Below are 16,987 nucleotides of genomic sequence, written 5' to 3'. Positions count from 1 at the left end.
CAGAGGCCCAGGCACCCTGGGGAGGTCCTCTGTCCTGCTCCACCGGCGGCCCAAGTCCTCCCCTCGGGGAGGGGAGAATGTCAGGACTGACATTCAGAACATTTCTCTGCTGGAGGCTCAGGGGTGGAAAATATCGAAGACCAATCGTGCAGGCCTTTGCTTCCAGCCTTTTTTATACCTTGCTTGGGGGTCTGTTTGTGGAAGCAGTTTACCCCTCGGCCTGAGGGTTCGCTCCTCCAGGCGGTGGCAGTGAAGCGTGAGCGTGGCGGCACTTGTGTTCCCTCCTGTAGCCAGGCAGACTTATGTTTTGAGTGTCCACAATGCAGGGGTGATACTTGTGACAGGTGTTGAAACTAGGTTCAGCCAGCTCTCGATTCCCTGTAAGCAGTCCACAGCAGAGCTCATCAAAAGGCACTTTTTGATTTTAGAACGTTTGTTAATTTGTTAATTACAGTAGGAGCCTAGTCTTTTTAGATGCGTGCCTTAGGAGTATATTAAAATGCGTTTCTATTCCCAGAGCAAACTCTTAAGTGGTCAGCAGAGGGGAATCAGTCCCAGGGATCGGGGATATCTGTCTGGTATTAGTACAGCCGCTCCGGCTCTCTTTTGGTTTCTATTTGCATGGGATTTCTCTCTCCAGCCTTTTACTTTCAACTTATGTGTATCTTTGGATCTACAGTGTGTTTCCTGTAGACAATCTATATTTGGATCATGTTTTTTTATCCAGTCTGACAGTCTCTGCCTTCTGATGGGGTTGCTTAGTCATTCACATGATGTTACTGATGTGGTTGGGTTTGTATCTGCTCTTTTACTTTTTTGTTTCTTATGTCTTTTTTGTTCCTCTGTCCCTCCTTTGCTGCTTTGTTTTTCATTATGTGCCTTTTTTTTTTTTTTTTTTTTTTTGCGGTACGCGGGCCTCTCACTGTTGTGGCCTCTCCCGTTGCGGAGCACAGGCTCCTGACGCACAGGCTCAGAGGCCGTGGCTCACGGGGCTCAGCCGCTCCACGGCATGTGGGATCTTCCCGGATCGGGGCACGAACCCGCGTCCCCTGCATCGGCAGGCGGACTCTCAACCACTGCGCCACCAGGGAAGCCCCATTACGTGACTTTTTAGAAAGTTAACTAAGCTCAGAGTGTTATTGTAGATAGGAGAGTGGATGCTTTTATACACGTGCTGTTTTATAAACAGACATCACATATAATACCTGCCCGACCCGTTTCACACAGTGTTGGAGAGATCATCCCGGGCAATAGAGACAGGGACGAAGAAACCGCTGTGTGTTACACAGACACGGTATTGCTCTTATTGACTCGGGGTAAAATTAAGTAGTGGTGTTTCACAGGGAGTGGATTTGGGAAGGGTGTGTGTGTGAGTTCAGGATGAGCTCTCTTTTTGCCTAGTGAGGAGGAAAGCTATTGACGTAAACTCTGCAGGGCTGCTTGTTAAAGTATGTTTAGTGACTGAGAGACTCAGCCAGTGTTAGTGTCATACCCTCGAGGTGAGGGTGCGGGTTCCATCCTCAGCTCTGTCATTGCTTTCTGGGACACGCACTCAGCACTGGGCTCTTTTCCTCGTCTGGGTGAATGGGTTGTGTGGACTGGTCACATAGGTTATTTTATTGGAAAAACGCTATCTACCCGACGTCTCTAAGTCACACACGTGAGTCATCTGTTGGGCGGGTCCCCAAGTGGCCGTCGGGCCCCAGTCTGTGCCGAGCATCACGGGGTCCCTGTGGTTGGTGGGGTCTGGCACTCCTTGCAGGCACAGAAGCGGAGGTGGGCTGACCGGGCACTGAGGTTGGAGTTTACAGAGGAGCACACATCTGATGAAGCCTGTACACACGGACCAGACACACCTGGGCTGGAAGGAAAGAGCGTCCGAAAAGCAGTCCCTGAGAACCCAACCCCTCAGAGTGAACAGATTGCTGCAGTTAAAATCATTTAAAAATTGTTCAACCATTTCCTCAAACTGAAGTTCTCAAGTTTTGTAAACGTTTGATGTTGTTTAGGTGTTTAAAGTTTTAGTTGCGTGGGATCTAGTGTAGAAAAGTGACTTCCAGGTGTTTGTTTTAAAGCTGTGGAACTTTTTCTTCAAAATGAATCTTATAAAGACAGTCAGTATGCCAGATAGATAATACAGAGCTTCCGTGAATTGAGAACGTATGAGAGATCCGCTCTCGCTTTTTTATGATTATAAAAATAAGTGCTTTAAAAAATTGGCCAGTATATATGTGTGTGTATGTATATATGTGTATATATATAAAAGAAATCAAAAATCACCACAGATTTTACTTACCAAAAGATTACCGCTTTGACATTTAGCTAAACATCTTTCAGATATCCCTGTTATACGTACATACAGACAATTTGTATAAACAGGATCATTCTCCACTGCTGCTTTGTAACCTGATTATTTTCACTCACTAGTGTGCTACGGACATCTTTCCATGTCAGGAAGTCTCTACTTTATTGGCTTAATGGCTACATAGCCCTTCTCTCTGTGGATGTACCACACTTTAATTCCCCATTCATTACATTTAGGTTGTTGCCACTTTTCACTTTTACAAACAAGTCTGCAACGAACCTTCTTTTCTATTCATCTTTGTAAACTTTTATGATTATCTTCTCAGAATAAGTTCCCGTAAGTAGAATTTCTGGGTCAAAGGGTACGTGCATTTTATCGTTTGACGCATGGCCAAGTATCTTATTAACCATGTAACCATTTTGATACATTGCCAGACATCTTATTTAATTAACAGAGAATAAGTTATCAGAAAGGAGGGAGATGAGGACGTCAAGGGAAAAGGCAGTGGCAGTTGACGTAGTTACCGTTTCAGCTTCCCTCTTCCAGCTGGGCTGCCGGCTGACCTGGGAGGCCACTTGAACGCAAGTTTCCCAGGTTACAGCTGAGATGCCTGTGGTCAGCAGGGGTCAGCAGCTCTTTCGGGGTCATTCGGTCTTAGAGGCAACGCATTCTCAGAGTTGTTGACACCCTATTTCAGCAGTGGAAGGGACAGGGAATTTATGGAGTCTTTGTTCTATAAACTTTTAGCAAAGAACAAGTGTATTTCCGGATGCTTGTTTTGTAGATCCCTGGGGCTTTCTGATGTCTTAGTGGTTGTTAATGAAGTCTCCAAGTTAAAAATGGCTTTAATTTATTTGAATTTAAAATTCTTTTTTTTTTTAAACAATCACGATGTTTTTTTAAAAGTATCAGGGAAGTGTTTTAGTATTAGAGACATGGAGACAAAGTCTCAACTACAGAAGACTAGCAGTAAGTGTTTAAACGATGACCTGCCTAAAGAAAGGGACCTGGGACAGAGTATGTGGACAGCAGTGTTTGAGATGGGTAGAATCCCCTTCATTCGCACTGTCATTCTTCCACACAACTAGGGCAAAAATTTCTCCTAGCTGGTTAAGACAGAATGTTTTATTACTGGAAGTTCTTGGCACTTAAAGTTAAGCATTTACTTACCTGTATGTGAGATAATTCATGTGGCACCAGACTGAAAGAAACATTTAGTTATGGCATTCAAAAAACATTAAGCATCTACCATGAGCCCTTCGCATTGTACAAGATGTCAGAGAAGTAGAAGAGGTGATCTGTCCTCAGAGGCTCACGTTCAGCTCGTATTCTGCTTCTATCTATGACATTTCCTGTTTTGTTTTGTTTTTTAACAGTATCTGCTGAAGGTCAATGAAATTAAGATTAAAAAGGGAGTGGATTTACTTCAGAATCTGATCAAATATTTTCATGCCCAATGCAAGTAAGTTGTTTTTCTTTGTTATGATGGTATTTCGGATGTTTCTTTCTTTATGGCAACTTCTGGGAGATCTGTAGTGTTGTGTCGAGGAAAGTAAACACTTATTTAAAACTCTGTAGTAAAAGGAATGAAACAGTGATGCAGGCTACAACACAGATGAACCTTGAAAACGTGTAAAGTGAAAGAAGCCAGAAATAAAAGACCACATACTGGATGGTTCCATTTATTTGAAAGGTCGGGAATAGGCAGGTCCACAGAGGCGGAAAGCAGATTGGTGACTGCCAGGGCTTGAGGCAAGGGGGCCGGGGGGAGTTACTGCCAGCGGGCACAGGGTCTCTTTTTGGGGTCACGAAAATATCCTGGAATTAGATAGGGCTGATGATTACGCAACTTTGTGAATAAATATACTAAAAACCACTGAACTGTACACTTTAAAAGGGTGGATTTTATGGTTTGAGTTCTATATCTCAAAAACTAAAAGTAATGTAAAAATCTACATTATCAAATATACTTATTTTTGCTTTTTTCGTAAAGTGGCAAACTAGTTTGATTCTCGGATGTTCTTTATTTGTTAAAAGAGAAATGAGATGGTGTTAATGCAGTGTCTTAAATTAACAGAATACTTTCATGTATTACTTATCATATAAAACAAATGACAGTACTGAGCAGAGGAGACTGTGTGTGGAAGCGGAGGAGGACCTTGCAGGTCTGGGAGCCGCTCGTGTGCTCAACTTCACCGTGTCCGTCAGCCCTTCACAACCCGGGCCTCGCCTCCTGGCCTCGTTGTTGTCTTCCCCTGTCCTCATCCTGCTTCTCCTCCCTGACCCCCCACAACCCCCACCCCCACCCCCACCCCACCCCCCACCCCCCACCTGTAAACAGGCCGTGGGCTCATTCACTGCCTTTGTTGAGTGTGTGCCACGCCTCAGGCACAGCTCCTGCTGGATCAGGTCAGGGAGTTGGACTTAGGCAAACACACTTCTAACTGCACATTTAACAAAGTGTTCTGAAGTACGGGAGTCTAAGAAGGAATAGAGTAGAATAGAAGAATATAATTCAGATTAAGGTTGAGGGCAGAGATGTTGTGTCTTTTTTCTGTGTCTTTTTTCGTTCCTTGCTGTGTGTTCCAGAAGCCAGAACACAGTACCTGGCCCACAGTGGGTGTTCAAATTCTTCTTGAATTCGTTGCAGGCCTCTTTGAGGGACATGTATTCATGTATTCTGAGGTCTGAAGGGTGATTGGGAGCCAGCAGGTAAGGAACGGGGGAAGAACATTCCAGGCAAAGTCAAGGTCTTGAGGCAGTAGGAAGGCCAGTGTGACCTAAGCATAGTGAAGGAAATGACGCTGCCTAGGAAAGCCTGGGGTGGGGACGGCTTGGAGGTCCAGTTAACGGCGTCCGATTCTTATCCCAGACGTAATGGGAAGCTCTCAAAGTTTCAAGCAGAGGATTCATTCAGCAAGTAGTGCTTGAGCTCCTACTGTGTGCCAGGTGGTGCGGCACGAAGGAAACCAGCCTCCTACCTGCATGGACCTTCAGGTGGGGTGGGGAGACCACAAGCGCACGGGCAGGTATGTGACAGAGATTCGGGGCCTGGCTGTGGCTGTGCAGAGGCAGCTGTGTGAAGAGAAGAGGGTGTGCTGGCTGGGGACGCCAAGGTAGCTCCTTCCGTTCCGTTTCTGTTCCAGCAGGTAACTGTGTGTGTTGAGAAGGACCCAGATGGGGACGAGCGGGTATGCGACCACTTAGGGCCTGCAGGTTGCGTCCGAGGGCGCTCGGAGCCGCAGCGCCTGGGCGCAGACTGCGACAGTACAGGGAGGGGTGCAGAGTGACGGGGACATCTTTGAGGGTGTTACTGCCACACGCATCCACTTGCCTTTCCCCTTAATGGGCTGTGCCCCACGCTGATGCCCCCTTGTGCCTTCCCCAGCCTCTGTTCCTCCACGAGGCCCAGCTCAGGTGTACCTGGCTGCCTAGAAGTCATCAGCTCTCCCGCTTACCTGAACACTTCCCTTCCTTCTTGTTACCCCTGTGCTCTCTGCACATTCCCCTGACGGCACCTTTCATGTTGTCTCCCAGTGACCTGTGTGCTCTTTAAGGATGTCCTCCATGACATTTATTTTTTAACCTTTAGCGCGTTTACCTGGAATGATTTGTGGTGGTGAATTGCACTGAATCGGATGGAGCTGTGCTTTGGAATTCTTACTACGTCTCTGGCGACACTGCATTTCTAAAGCAGTGGAGGTCCAACAGCAAAGGAAGGTGTGCTGTGTGATTCAACCTGGGTTAACAAAAGAGCTCCAAGCGTGGAGCTTAGAAAATAGAAAGACCCCTAATTTGTAGAGTTTTTAAGATGAATTGTTTTACAGAGGCTCAAAATCCTGTGTGATTAACATATAAATTACTTCTTCAGTCTTACCCTCCTAACCTTGTGTGAGGCTGGTTAGGAAGTGGGTTGTTTCCTTGCTGATACTTTATTTTTAAAAAGAAGTTATTCTGGGATTTCCTTTTTTTTCTTTATTTTGCCCAAACTAATCAGTTGGGTAGCAACAGACCACTTGTGGAAGATTGAACCAATTGGCCTTTTATGGGCATGAGCTCAGTAATCTTTAAAAATGATGACTCTTCCATTACTTCCTTTCTGGATGAGTGTGTGTGTGTGTGTGTGTGTGTGTGTGTGTGTGTGTGTGTACGTGTACATACATACTGCACGCTCTTTAAAACATTTGGAAGGCTTTGACTTTTCAAATGCATATTTTGGGGCGTAAAATGTGGAGCCTGAGTGACTCAGCCATTGGACAGAGGAGCCCGTGGCCACACGTGTCTCTATCCTCCGGGCAGTTCCTTCGTGTCCCCATTGAACATTCCCGGTCTCCTCTGCTCACCGGGGAGTACAGCTGTGCCCAGCGGGCAGAGGCAGCCTGCTCAGCTGAAGCTGCTGGTCTCTGCAGGTACCAAGAGGCCTCTTGGTGGAAACTAGATTCTGTGGAGCCATGTTCAGGCACTCACCCTTAGAACTGCTTAGACATTACTTTGCTTTTTACTCCTTTTTGCTTTTCTCTGGAAGCATTCTCGAAGAGTATGTTCTTTGTCTTTTATTTCATTTAAGGAAAGACTTAGCATCTCTAGTTCCTAGAAGAGCCTGGAAAACGTGTCTTACTAGCCTTTGCTGCTAAAGATTGAGGATCCTTTTCTCTAGTGTGAACCTAGAAATAGGGCAGTCTTTAAAACAGAAGTAAACAAAAATGGTCATGTTCTAAACGGTAGTGATGAGCGTTGAAGTGACTTGTTCTCTGTGCAGATACCTGCTGAGAACCACTGTGACCAGTTGCGGCTTGATGAACTTGGGTTGCAGATGCAACGAGACCCAGTCCGGTGCCCTGGACAAGCACACTCCAGTGGGGGGGCGGGGGAGGGCAGAGGCTGCCGGCCGTGAGGCTGCAGTTGTGAGGCTGGAGAAGGGAGAGTCCGCCCCACTTGTGGGCACCTGAAGGTTGGATCTCAGTGGGTGTATTTTAAAGGCTGGCGAATTTGATCAGGTAGGCTAGAAAACGTTAGATAAAAAACGAAAGTCGACATTTGGTAATACCAATGGTAAATGTTGTTTTGACTGAAGCTTGGGAAAGTGTTAACAGGCTCAAGCTAAAAAAAATGTCTGGGGGTTTGTACTTAGGAATGTTGCAGTGACAGCAGTCAGCAAAGGGGCCCCTTTTTTTGAAGCTTTCCCTAAGGCCAGAGAAAGTATCCAAACATGCCTCAGTACGGACGGTACAGAAAGATAGGAGTTTTGAAAATCAGAGGGAGGAGGTTTTCTAGGTAGACGGTCGAGATTGGCTTTGCTTTTACAAGATGAATAAAACTGTATCGTTATTCCAAGTGTGACACTGTGCAGTGTCATGATGGAAACAACGTCTGTGATGAGAAACACCTCTCCGAGCCCTTGACTCCACTGCGAGGTGCTCTCACTGTGGGGATAGTTGCCAGGCACAGAGGTTCTGGAGCCGTGCACCCGCTCCCTTTCCCCGAGAGCAGGACCGTTTCTGTGCTCATCTCCTGTGATAATTTTCCTACTCCCTGAACTAGTGTGTGTTCAGCTTCTCTCTCTCTCTCTCCCCCTCCCTCCCAACCCCGCCTATTTTATAAGAATTTGAATTGATTAATAAAATAGTTATACAAAAAAAAATAGAGCTGAAACAGAACATAAGAACCGAATGAGTTCATGACAAGAGGAAAAAGCTCAGTTTCTCATTCTTGTGTTTATTCTTCCCAGTTTCCTTTTCAATTTAAAATTGCTGCTCTGTGTCGGCCATTGTGCTCAGAGTGGAAACACAGAGACGTATATGGCATGGCATTTCTGCCCTATCAGTGGAAACAGACCATGTGGAAAAGTCATTGTAACACGGACACAGTTGCTACACCAGAAGCGTATTTTACGTTTAGAAAAAAATGAATTAGGCAAAATACAGGAATGAGAATGTAAAGTTAAAATTATGCATATATCTGAAGATTTTTAAGGTAAGAAATTCTAATAGCCCAGCCTCTGATTCCTAATAACTAGCTAGTAGTGGTTCGAAACCCACATCCTGTGTGTACGCTTTCCTCTTCCTTCCTCCTTGGAATTATTGTATTAAGTGTCATGCAGCATTGTTTTTACAACCCCTCCTGCTAATTGCATACTTGATATGGGAAATTCCCACAGGACCATTGCTGAGTTTAAAAGAAATAAACACGTGAACCCCAGATCACTTTTTGAAGATAGTCTCCTTGGTACCCAGTAAACTGGCAGAAGTTAGAAATTCTCCTTCCTTTCCTCATTAATTTCTTCATTCAACAAATATTGTGTGCCTGAGATGTGTCAGGTTTTGTGGATACTGTGTCCTCAACCTCCCGGAACTTCAGATCTAATGGGGGAATTTTATTTTAAACAATTACACCAGCGAACACGTAATGGCAGTTGTGGTGAGTGTTTTGAAGCCAGAGACAGAATGCTCTGAGAGAATCTGGCAAGGAGACCTCTTTGAAGGGATGGGGGTTGTGGCATACCTCAAGGGTGAGGCCGTATCTAACTTAAAACTTGAAGAGTGAGTGGGAATGAACCAGGAGAAACAGAAGGTAGGCTGCAGGGAGAACTCTTCAGAGGAAGGAAACAGCAAGTGCAAAGGGCCTGAGGCAGGGAGGACTTGGCTCCGTAGAGGACTAGAGAGACGTGAATAAAGGGGCAAACGGTGTGGGTGGAAGCCTGGAGACATAGTTAGGGGCCAAGCCCACGGGCATTTTAGGCCTCCTTACAGGTTTTGAACTCTCTCCTGAGCTCCCTGGGAAGCCTCTTCTTCCTCTCAAAAGGGTTCAGAGGCAGTGTGCTGCATGTCAGCCTGCTGTTGCTGCAGAAAAACTCGTCCAGCCTCTGTTGTACTTCCTGAATCACTGGTTAAAGGTGACTTCACAAGCACTGGGTTCTGAGCGTTAAAAATATAAAGTTCCTTTTGATATCCGATCTCAAGGTCTCCAACCACATCTCCCTGCTCTGCCCACGGGGCGTGGCCACTCACGTGCTTCAGGCTCAGCTCGCTTGCTTTTTTCTTGCATTCTTTCTCTTTTCCACTTAGTTGTTGCCTGTCAAGGAAAATATTTTAGCGTCTTATTCCGTGTTCACCCCATGCTTTCCTGGCCTCAGACTTTTCCGTTCCTGAACCGAAGCCTTTGCTGCCATTTGTCAGTAGAGTCCTGTTTCCCGTTATAAACTGAAAATTTAGGGCTCATTTTATATGGGTCAAGAAAAATCACAAATACGAGGCTTACTGCAGTGCCTTTTTTCTTAGCTTTGAGTGTTACTTTATTCTAGGTTTGCCTAATATTAGTTTTGAGTGTCACTTTATTCTTGGTTTGCCTAATATTTCAAGGTTTGGGTCCTAGTCTTTTCCCCCAGGAATTACACAGTGATCTCAGCCATTTCCTTTAAAGAAGTTTTTTCTCCATCTAACAAAATTGCTTTCTCTTTTATGAAACACAATCTATGTTTCTTGTTTTTTTTCCTCCTAGTTTTTTCCAGGATGGACTGAAAGCAGTTGAAAGCCTCAAACCTTCCATTGAAACACTTTCAACGGATCTTCACACAGTAAGTAGTTTCCCTCCCACGTGAGTGTTGAAAGGGTTTTTATGCAACAAACACTTGGATTTAAATGTTGCTTCCGTGCTTTCGTGTCTGCGTGCTGTGCCACCTAGAAAGTGACAGCCCTGGAGCGCACGCAGAGTGTGGAGAATGGGGTTCCCAATCCGTCCTCGGTCTTGGTTGGGAGAAGGTTGCGTTTATGGAGAAATGCCCCGCGAACTGCACCATCTCACTGTACCTCAGCCGTACTTTTCTCTGCTTTGTTTTGTTTTTTAAAGATCAAACAGGCCCAGGATGAAGAGAGAAGGCAGTTGATACAGCTTCGAGATATTTTGAAGTCAGCATTACAGGTTGAACAGAAAGAGGTGAGGGGATTTAATTTTGAAAGATTGCTATTTTATGTTTTCATCCCTCAGTCTCGGGGGCTTCGGGACTGAGGAGGTGAGATCCAGGTCTCTGGGTGCTCAGTTCACTGTGGGGCTGTATCGGGCAACATGCAAACACGTAGTTTGTTCTTTAAGTTGGTTTTATAAAGCCATCTTTTTAAAAATACGCTTATTTCATGGGGAAGCATTACCGTAGGCATGGCCTTAATGGCAGTAGTTAAACCTCTTCTGCTCCGTCCGTTGCTGGATGAGTAGCTCTTAGGTCTCCGTCACATAGACACTCGCTATTCATGCCGTTGGTTCTCTCCCTGGAGCTCTGTGGTTTCCCTGCCCACAGATATACATGGACTTTGCCTGTGTGGCATCAGCGGGTGACTGGTGACTATCTGAATCTTCCAGCCTGGAGATTATGTTCCGTAAAATGGGAGGAGCTTGATTTTCTTGGGGCTGCTTTCTGATGGGCAGAAACTTTCGTTTTCTCGCGTCATCTCTTTCACACAATCACTTCTCTGCGGGCCAGCACATTCGCAGTGATGATGTGTATTTGGGGGTCTTGTTAGAAAACCATTAAAAAGTAAATTTTGAGGTAATTGCATATGTTTGCTACAGTGTGGGTATTATAATGTGAAATTTAACATAAATCCACTTCCTTGTCAATAAAGGAGTGTGTTTACGTGTATAGCTAGTAGATTTTAGATCAATACCTCTATTAAACTACTTACCAGAGCATAAAGTTCCCTGTTGGCAGTTTGGCATGCTCTATTTTGTCTTAAGTTCTTGTACTATAACTGAATATTGTTGTTTTTCTCCCAAATGCATTTACCTTTTGTGACCGAAGTCTAGGAGAGTAAGTAGTTCAGTATTTTAATAAATTATAGAACTTTGCATGCTTTTTTCATGAACTTCAAAAAATAGATATTTCCTCCGTGTATATACTAATAGCTAGTAGCATTTTTTATTTTTACTTTTCTTCTTTCAGTAGCTGTGGGCTTTATTAAAGACTAAAGAATTTGAACGCATAAATGTTAGCGAAATGGAAATTTTCCAAGTTTACAGTTTAGCCTTTGGTGTCACTCCATTGTGAAAGTGAAGCTGCTCACCTCCCCCCACTTCCGCTGCGTCGCTGAATTCTGCCTGTCCTTCTGATGTACCTTAATCCCTCCCTCTGGAGGGCTGCCTCTGCCCCCCGCCCCCGCAGTGATCGCACATTTTGTTTGAGAGAGTTTTTTTCAGTGGCAGCATATATCTTTGGGGGCTGGATGGCCATGTGCTCAAGCGCACAGGTGCTTTTCCTCCAGCTGGACCTCGAGCAGACTGAGGCTGCCCTCCTGCCTCCTGTGCCCATCTGGCCGTCACGTCATAGCACCATATTGCTCATTTCATCGGTTCTTGGTAAACAGGGGTCAGCTAAGTGAGAGACTGGCCCACTGAGGCCCCATAGAGTGCTGGAAATTACCCACAGCATGGTGACTTCCTCCCCGTCTAGAGAATCTAGGTCCTGACACTTTGATATTCCTAAACATGGAATATAAACAGAAAAAGAAAAAAAGAACTTGGAGTATGGAGAATACAGTGGCCTGATTATAACAGGAGCCAGGGTGCCGTCGAGCACTGGAGAGCTGGTGGGAATGGTTGGGAGCAAGAAGGATCCGAAAAGGAGGATCCAACCTGTGAAGCAAAGCTCGGGTTTGAAATACAGGAGAGCAGGTGGTGGAGTCCAGGAGGCCTCTGGGCACAGAGCAAGGGCCATGTTTGCTTTGGCTGTGCAGGAGGACGAGGTTTGGGAAAACTGGCTGTTGTCAGAAAGCCGGTTATTTACAGCTCTGCAGAAAAGTGTAACAGATGTACCAGCACAGACCAGACGTCTTTGACAGTTTGTTGTTTCCGTGTTTTTTGTTGACCAGCCGTTCTGCCCCAGATGCACAGCGGGGTCAAATGGACCTTCTTTACTGCTCTCCTCTGGCTTTATGCCCAAAGATCGAACCCACCAATCTCCTGGCTGTGAATGTCTTGTCTTTTCTGTGTATCACATTCTGCGTTGCTTTTTGATGATGGTATTCCCTAAATTGGACAGTCTGTGAACGCAATTGCAAGTAATAAGCAAATACGGATACGTTAAATTTTTTTCTATTTTAAAATAATTTTTATAATTGGGGTCCCTCCAATTACAAGAATCGAACATTTGGGCGCTATTGTTTTTTAGCTCTCATCCGTTGTTTTTGGATTCTCTTCTGTGAGGCAGAAAAATGAAGGTATTGATGGATTTTTTTCAGTGTTATAAAAATTCTAATTCTACATAATTATAGTTCATAAAAATTAGGTAACGTGCCCCAAGGAGACTGCAGCGATGGTTGGTAGGAGTTAACTCTCCTAGTTCCTTCCTTAAACGTCAATCGTTTGGTCTAAGTGGAGGACATGGCCGTCACCTACAGGGGCTTTGGGCTGCTTCTGTGTCACCCGTGGCTGTACTTTGGAGAAAAGACTGTGCCGTCACAATCCCAGCACCCCCACACCTCGAAACCAGCGGCATTCCTATTCTGTTCCTGATATTTCTGTTCCCTGTAACTAGGATGCTACAGTTTGACTTTTCCATTATTTTATTATGAAACTGTTCAGACTTAGAAGTTGAAAAACTGTTCAGTGAACACCTATATATGCATCATGTTTTAACATTTGGAAAATACCCCTTCTACAAAGTTAAAACTCTTCAACACTGCCAATCTTTGCATGAACTTCCTCCCTGTGTGCCTTACCTTCTCCCGCCTTCCCCATCCCACAAATGTCCATTTCAGCTGCGTTCTGCTGGGATAGGCCCCGCTGCAGTGCTGGAGGATTCTCTGCTATTTGTTGAGAACCCAGACGTGTGCTGTGCTGGGGAGGACTCAGGTTCGGGGGGATGGTCTTGGTAGGTCTAAGCGCTGAAACCACAGTGATTTTTCCACTTTGGAGATCTCTCTTCGTGCCAGTTTTTAAAGTGTCCCTGTCTGGTAGGATGTGGTCGAATAGTATGTGCTGTCCAAGGAGCAGAGGTCCATGACAGCCATGATTTTCTTCCAACTCCGGCCTTTTGGTCTGGGGTTGCATATCTTAATCATGCTCAAATCTGGCCTTAATCAGTACCCTCTGGCTAGGTGTCCACTTCCCACCCGTCCTGCCAGCCTGCTGGGTAGCCTAGAGCTGGCCTTGAGTGCTGACTCCAGGCAAGACTTGGCACATTCGACTGCCATTTCCTCAGCAGTTACTCTAAGCAGGAGCTGCACAGACACACACCGGAGTAGGCTAGATACGGTTCTTCCCTCTTAAAGGGCTCACAGTCTGGGGTGGGGACAGAAAAGGAGTTGAGCGCAGTGTGATGAGAGCTCTACTGGAGGTCACCTCCAAGGAAGGTGTCACCCCAGTGTGGGGTGGGCAGGTGTGTGTCAGGAAGGAGGGTTTGGAGGATGATTCAGAGTTAGGAGAGGCGCAGCAGGTGAGACAGGTGGGCCAGCTTCTGACCAGGACAGAAAGCTCGCCTGGTAGCCGGCTGTCCAGCAGCACATACCGTTTGAACCCTAGGTCTTCCACTTCCTGCCAGGGTGGCCTCGAGCAAGTTACTTGACTGCTCCACGCCTCGGTCGCTCCACCTGTAAAACAGGAGTGATGTTGCCTACGCGAGAGCTGTTATGAGATCTAAGGGACAAGTTCTGTAAAGCACTTACACATTGTCTTGATAAACGGATACTGGTTTGTTCATTCATTCCACAAATGCTGGGCTCCTGATGCCGACGAGACAGGAGTGAACAGAAAAGACCCGATTCCTTCCCCCGGCCTTGGTAGTTGAACAGTGGTGGGTGGCGGTGGTGGTATCTCTGAGGGGTCCTTCTGCCCACTTGACCCTCCTCCGTTGGCTGGTCATCTGGCACCTTGTCTTCGTGACTCTGGCCCCGACCTTTGCCCCCTCCGCACTCTGACTCACACTCCAGTCTAGGCTGATGCCCTTGCTCCCGACCCCGGCCTGTCAGGTGCCCCCGACTGCCCCACTCCCCCATTCCCAAGCCTTCATCATCACTCCCCCTGTCCTCTCCCCTGCTCTCTGTTGTCATGGCGTCTCCTGCTTGCTTCACTTCTCAGGTGTTTCCAGGCACGTGATAAGCGTGACCAGTAATCAGTCCTTAGTACAACAGCATGGCTGGGCAGGTAGTATTAGCCTGCATTTACAACTCGAGTCTGAGAGGAGAAATGCATTTGCTGGAGTTTGGGGGCCAGGGTTTGAGCCCTGGTCTGTTCTCTGTCAGCTATATTATGTGACTTTAATAGCTTGTGTCAGAATCTTTTAAAAAGCTACCCAGAGGGGCTTCCCTGGTGGTCCAGTGGTTAGGACTTGGCACTTTCACTGCCAGGGCCCACGGTTGGGGAACTTAGATCCCTCAAGCCATGCAGTGTGGCCAAAAAAAAAAAAAAGCTACACAGAAGTAATGGGGAATAGGTGGTAAGAGATGTTAGAACACTGTTCTTTGACCACAGCTTAGTGCTTGCTTAGCAGAGCCCCCAGTTCCCGGTGCATACACACACACACACACACACACACACACACACACACGTCCATGGACACACCTGACACGCCTTGGGAAAATGGGCAGCGATTGGACATCACAGCCCTCCCTTGGCAGAGAAACTTTAAGCTTCGTGAGGTGACTCCTCGGCAATCTGTTCATCACGAGAATTGACCGAACACAGACTTTCTGAGAGGTGGACAGGTGAATTGAAAAAGTGTGTGTGATGTTCTAGAGTCTTAGGGAGCTCGGGGATACTTCTGATGTTATGAGTAGACGTGTGTGTGTGCACGCGCGTATATGTGTATATAAAGTATGCAGTATCGCCCTTCCCCGGCCCCATGCCCTGTTCCTGAAGATTTCAGATATTGAGTCTACCGCTCATCTGGGCGGTTTCTGCTTCAGCAGGACCCAGTGGCTAACACTTCATAAGGCCACACAAAACTTAAGATCATGGGCAGTGCCTGGGATCTGAGAACTTGTCTGGATGTCATAGAACAGAGGGTTTGTGGATACTGATAGAGTTTTATGAGAGCTTTCTGAAGGTCCATAAAATGCCTACTTATGTGCTTCAGACATATAACAGCCTCCACGTGGAGGCTCACTCAGTCGAGTCTTAGGGTGTCCTTGGCTGTCCTGGAGAAGCGCAGAATACGTGGGAGAGTCTCCAAGAATCCGGGCAACGTGGATGCCCCGGCCAGTTGCCTGCTGTATTGTTAGATGATGGCTCTCCTCAGAAAGAGAGGCTCTTTTCCCTTGAACTGTATTCCATTCAGTTGAAATCTCAGTATGTGAAAGGGCCGACTTCATTTGTCACCCCTTCCCTTGGTCAAGTGTTGTATGAAACACTTGTATAAACAGGTGAAGAAAGGCTATTTTTGTTGGGTCACGTAGAAGTCACCTGGAAGATGCTGAAATAATTAGTTCTAAAGCAGGTTCAATTTTATGTTACACAGATTATATTCCTTACAAATTTTAAATTTCATAGTTTCAGATTTGCTTGCATTTTAAAATTGATTCAAGAAATGCCTTGTCTAAAGAATAAAACAGTGATTTCATTCCTGACCTCTGGCATAGGGTCTGACTCTGTTGAAAAGAAGAATGTCCTTTATCCTGTTCATAAGACCTGTGAAGAGTTCTGATTAATACGCTTGGCATGAACACTTTTAGCAGTGTTGCCACGTGGTTTCATCACTTATTTTGTGCAGGATTTTTTTTTCTCCCCAAATCAATACACGTATTTCTTGGTTGTGACATTTAGTCTTTTGACAGGTTCATTTTTAGTCTTTCACAGAGATTCAGATAGGTGAACAGTATTTCTCCATTTCCCCTCCGCTGCATACATTTCCAGTGATGTTTAAAGCTGGGTTTGCTCTAATGTCTAGTGCTAGTATATACCGCCCCTTTGAGAGAATGTAGAAACTGGGACCGTCCTTATCCGATGAATGAGCTGTTTGCCCTAGTTGTTTAGAGGCATGACCTCCCTGTGGAAAAGGACATTTGTCCTGTTAGGGGGTCTGCTTGTTCAGGGTCTGTTGTCAGTTCAGTAATGGAATACTTGAGCACACTATTGATTTCTCAGATGAAGGTTTTTTGTTTTCTAATTTTTTTGCTGAGTTATCCCATATATATTTCAGAGTTTAAAAAGTCAGTGCTAGGCAGGCCATGTTCATGGATTGGAAAACTTAATATTGTTAGGTTGGCAATACTTCCCAAACTGATGTACAGATTCAGTGTGATCCCCATCAAAATAAAATCCTAGCTGCCTATTTGCAGAAATGGACAGGCTGATTTTAAAATTCATACGGAAATGCAAGGGACCCAGAAGAGCCAAAGCAATCTTGAAAAGGAAGACAAAGTTGGAGGACTCATTCTTTCTGATTTCAGAACTTTCCACAAAGCTATAATAATCAAGATGGTGTGGCACTGGCGTGAGGATGAGCATATAGATCAATGAAATAGAATTGAACCCTTACATTTATGGTCAGTTGATTTTCAACAAAGGTGTTAAGACAATTCAATGAGGAAAGAACCGTCTTTTCAGTAAATGATGCTGGGACAGTTGGATAGCCAAAGCAAAAGAATGCATTTAGACCCCTACCTCACACCATAATAAAAAATTAATTCAAGATGGGTCAAAGACCTAAATGTAAGAGCTAAAACTATAAAACTTGGAAGAGGGCTTCCCTGGTGGCGC

General features: G+C 45.6%; 1 protein-coding gene across 7 annotated transcripts in view; it reads left to right on the top strand.

Moving 5' to 3' along the window:
- The window catches only part of ASAP2 (ArfGAP with SH3 domain, ankyrin repeat and PH domain 2), a 157,002-nt gene that overhangs the window by 92,883 nt on the left and 47,132 nt on the right, over positions 1-16,987 (top strand). For all 7 annotated transcript variants that reach the window (XM_033838041.2, XM_033838039.2, XM_073791726.1 and 4 more), the window contains 3 exons: positions 3,682-3,767; positions 9,803-9,878; positions 10,151-10,237. In XM_033838041.2, the coding sequence (XP_033693932.1) occupies positions 3,682-3,767; positions 9,803-9,878; positions 10,151-10,237 (249 nt within the window). The remainder of the gene's footprint in view (positions 1-3,681; positions 3,768-9,802; positions 9,879-10,150; positions 10,238-16,987) is intronic.

Source organism: Tursiops truncatus, chromosome 14, assembly GCF_011762595.2.
Source record: "Tursiops truncatus isolate mTurTru1 chromosome 14, mTurTru1.mat.Y, whole genome shotgun sequence".
In the NCBI taxonomy this organism is placed as follows: domain Eukaryota; kingdom Metazoa; phylum Chordata; class Mammalia; order Artiodactyla; family Delphinidae; genus Tursiops; species Tursiops truncatus.
The sequence above is the reverse complement of the archived record's forward strand: the minus strand, read 5'-3'. Positions and strand labels throughout refer to the sequence as shown.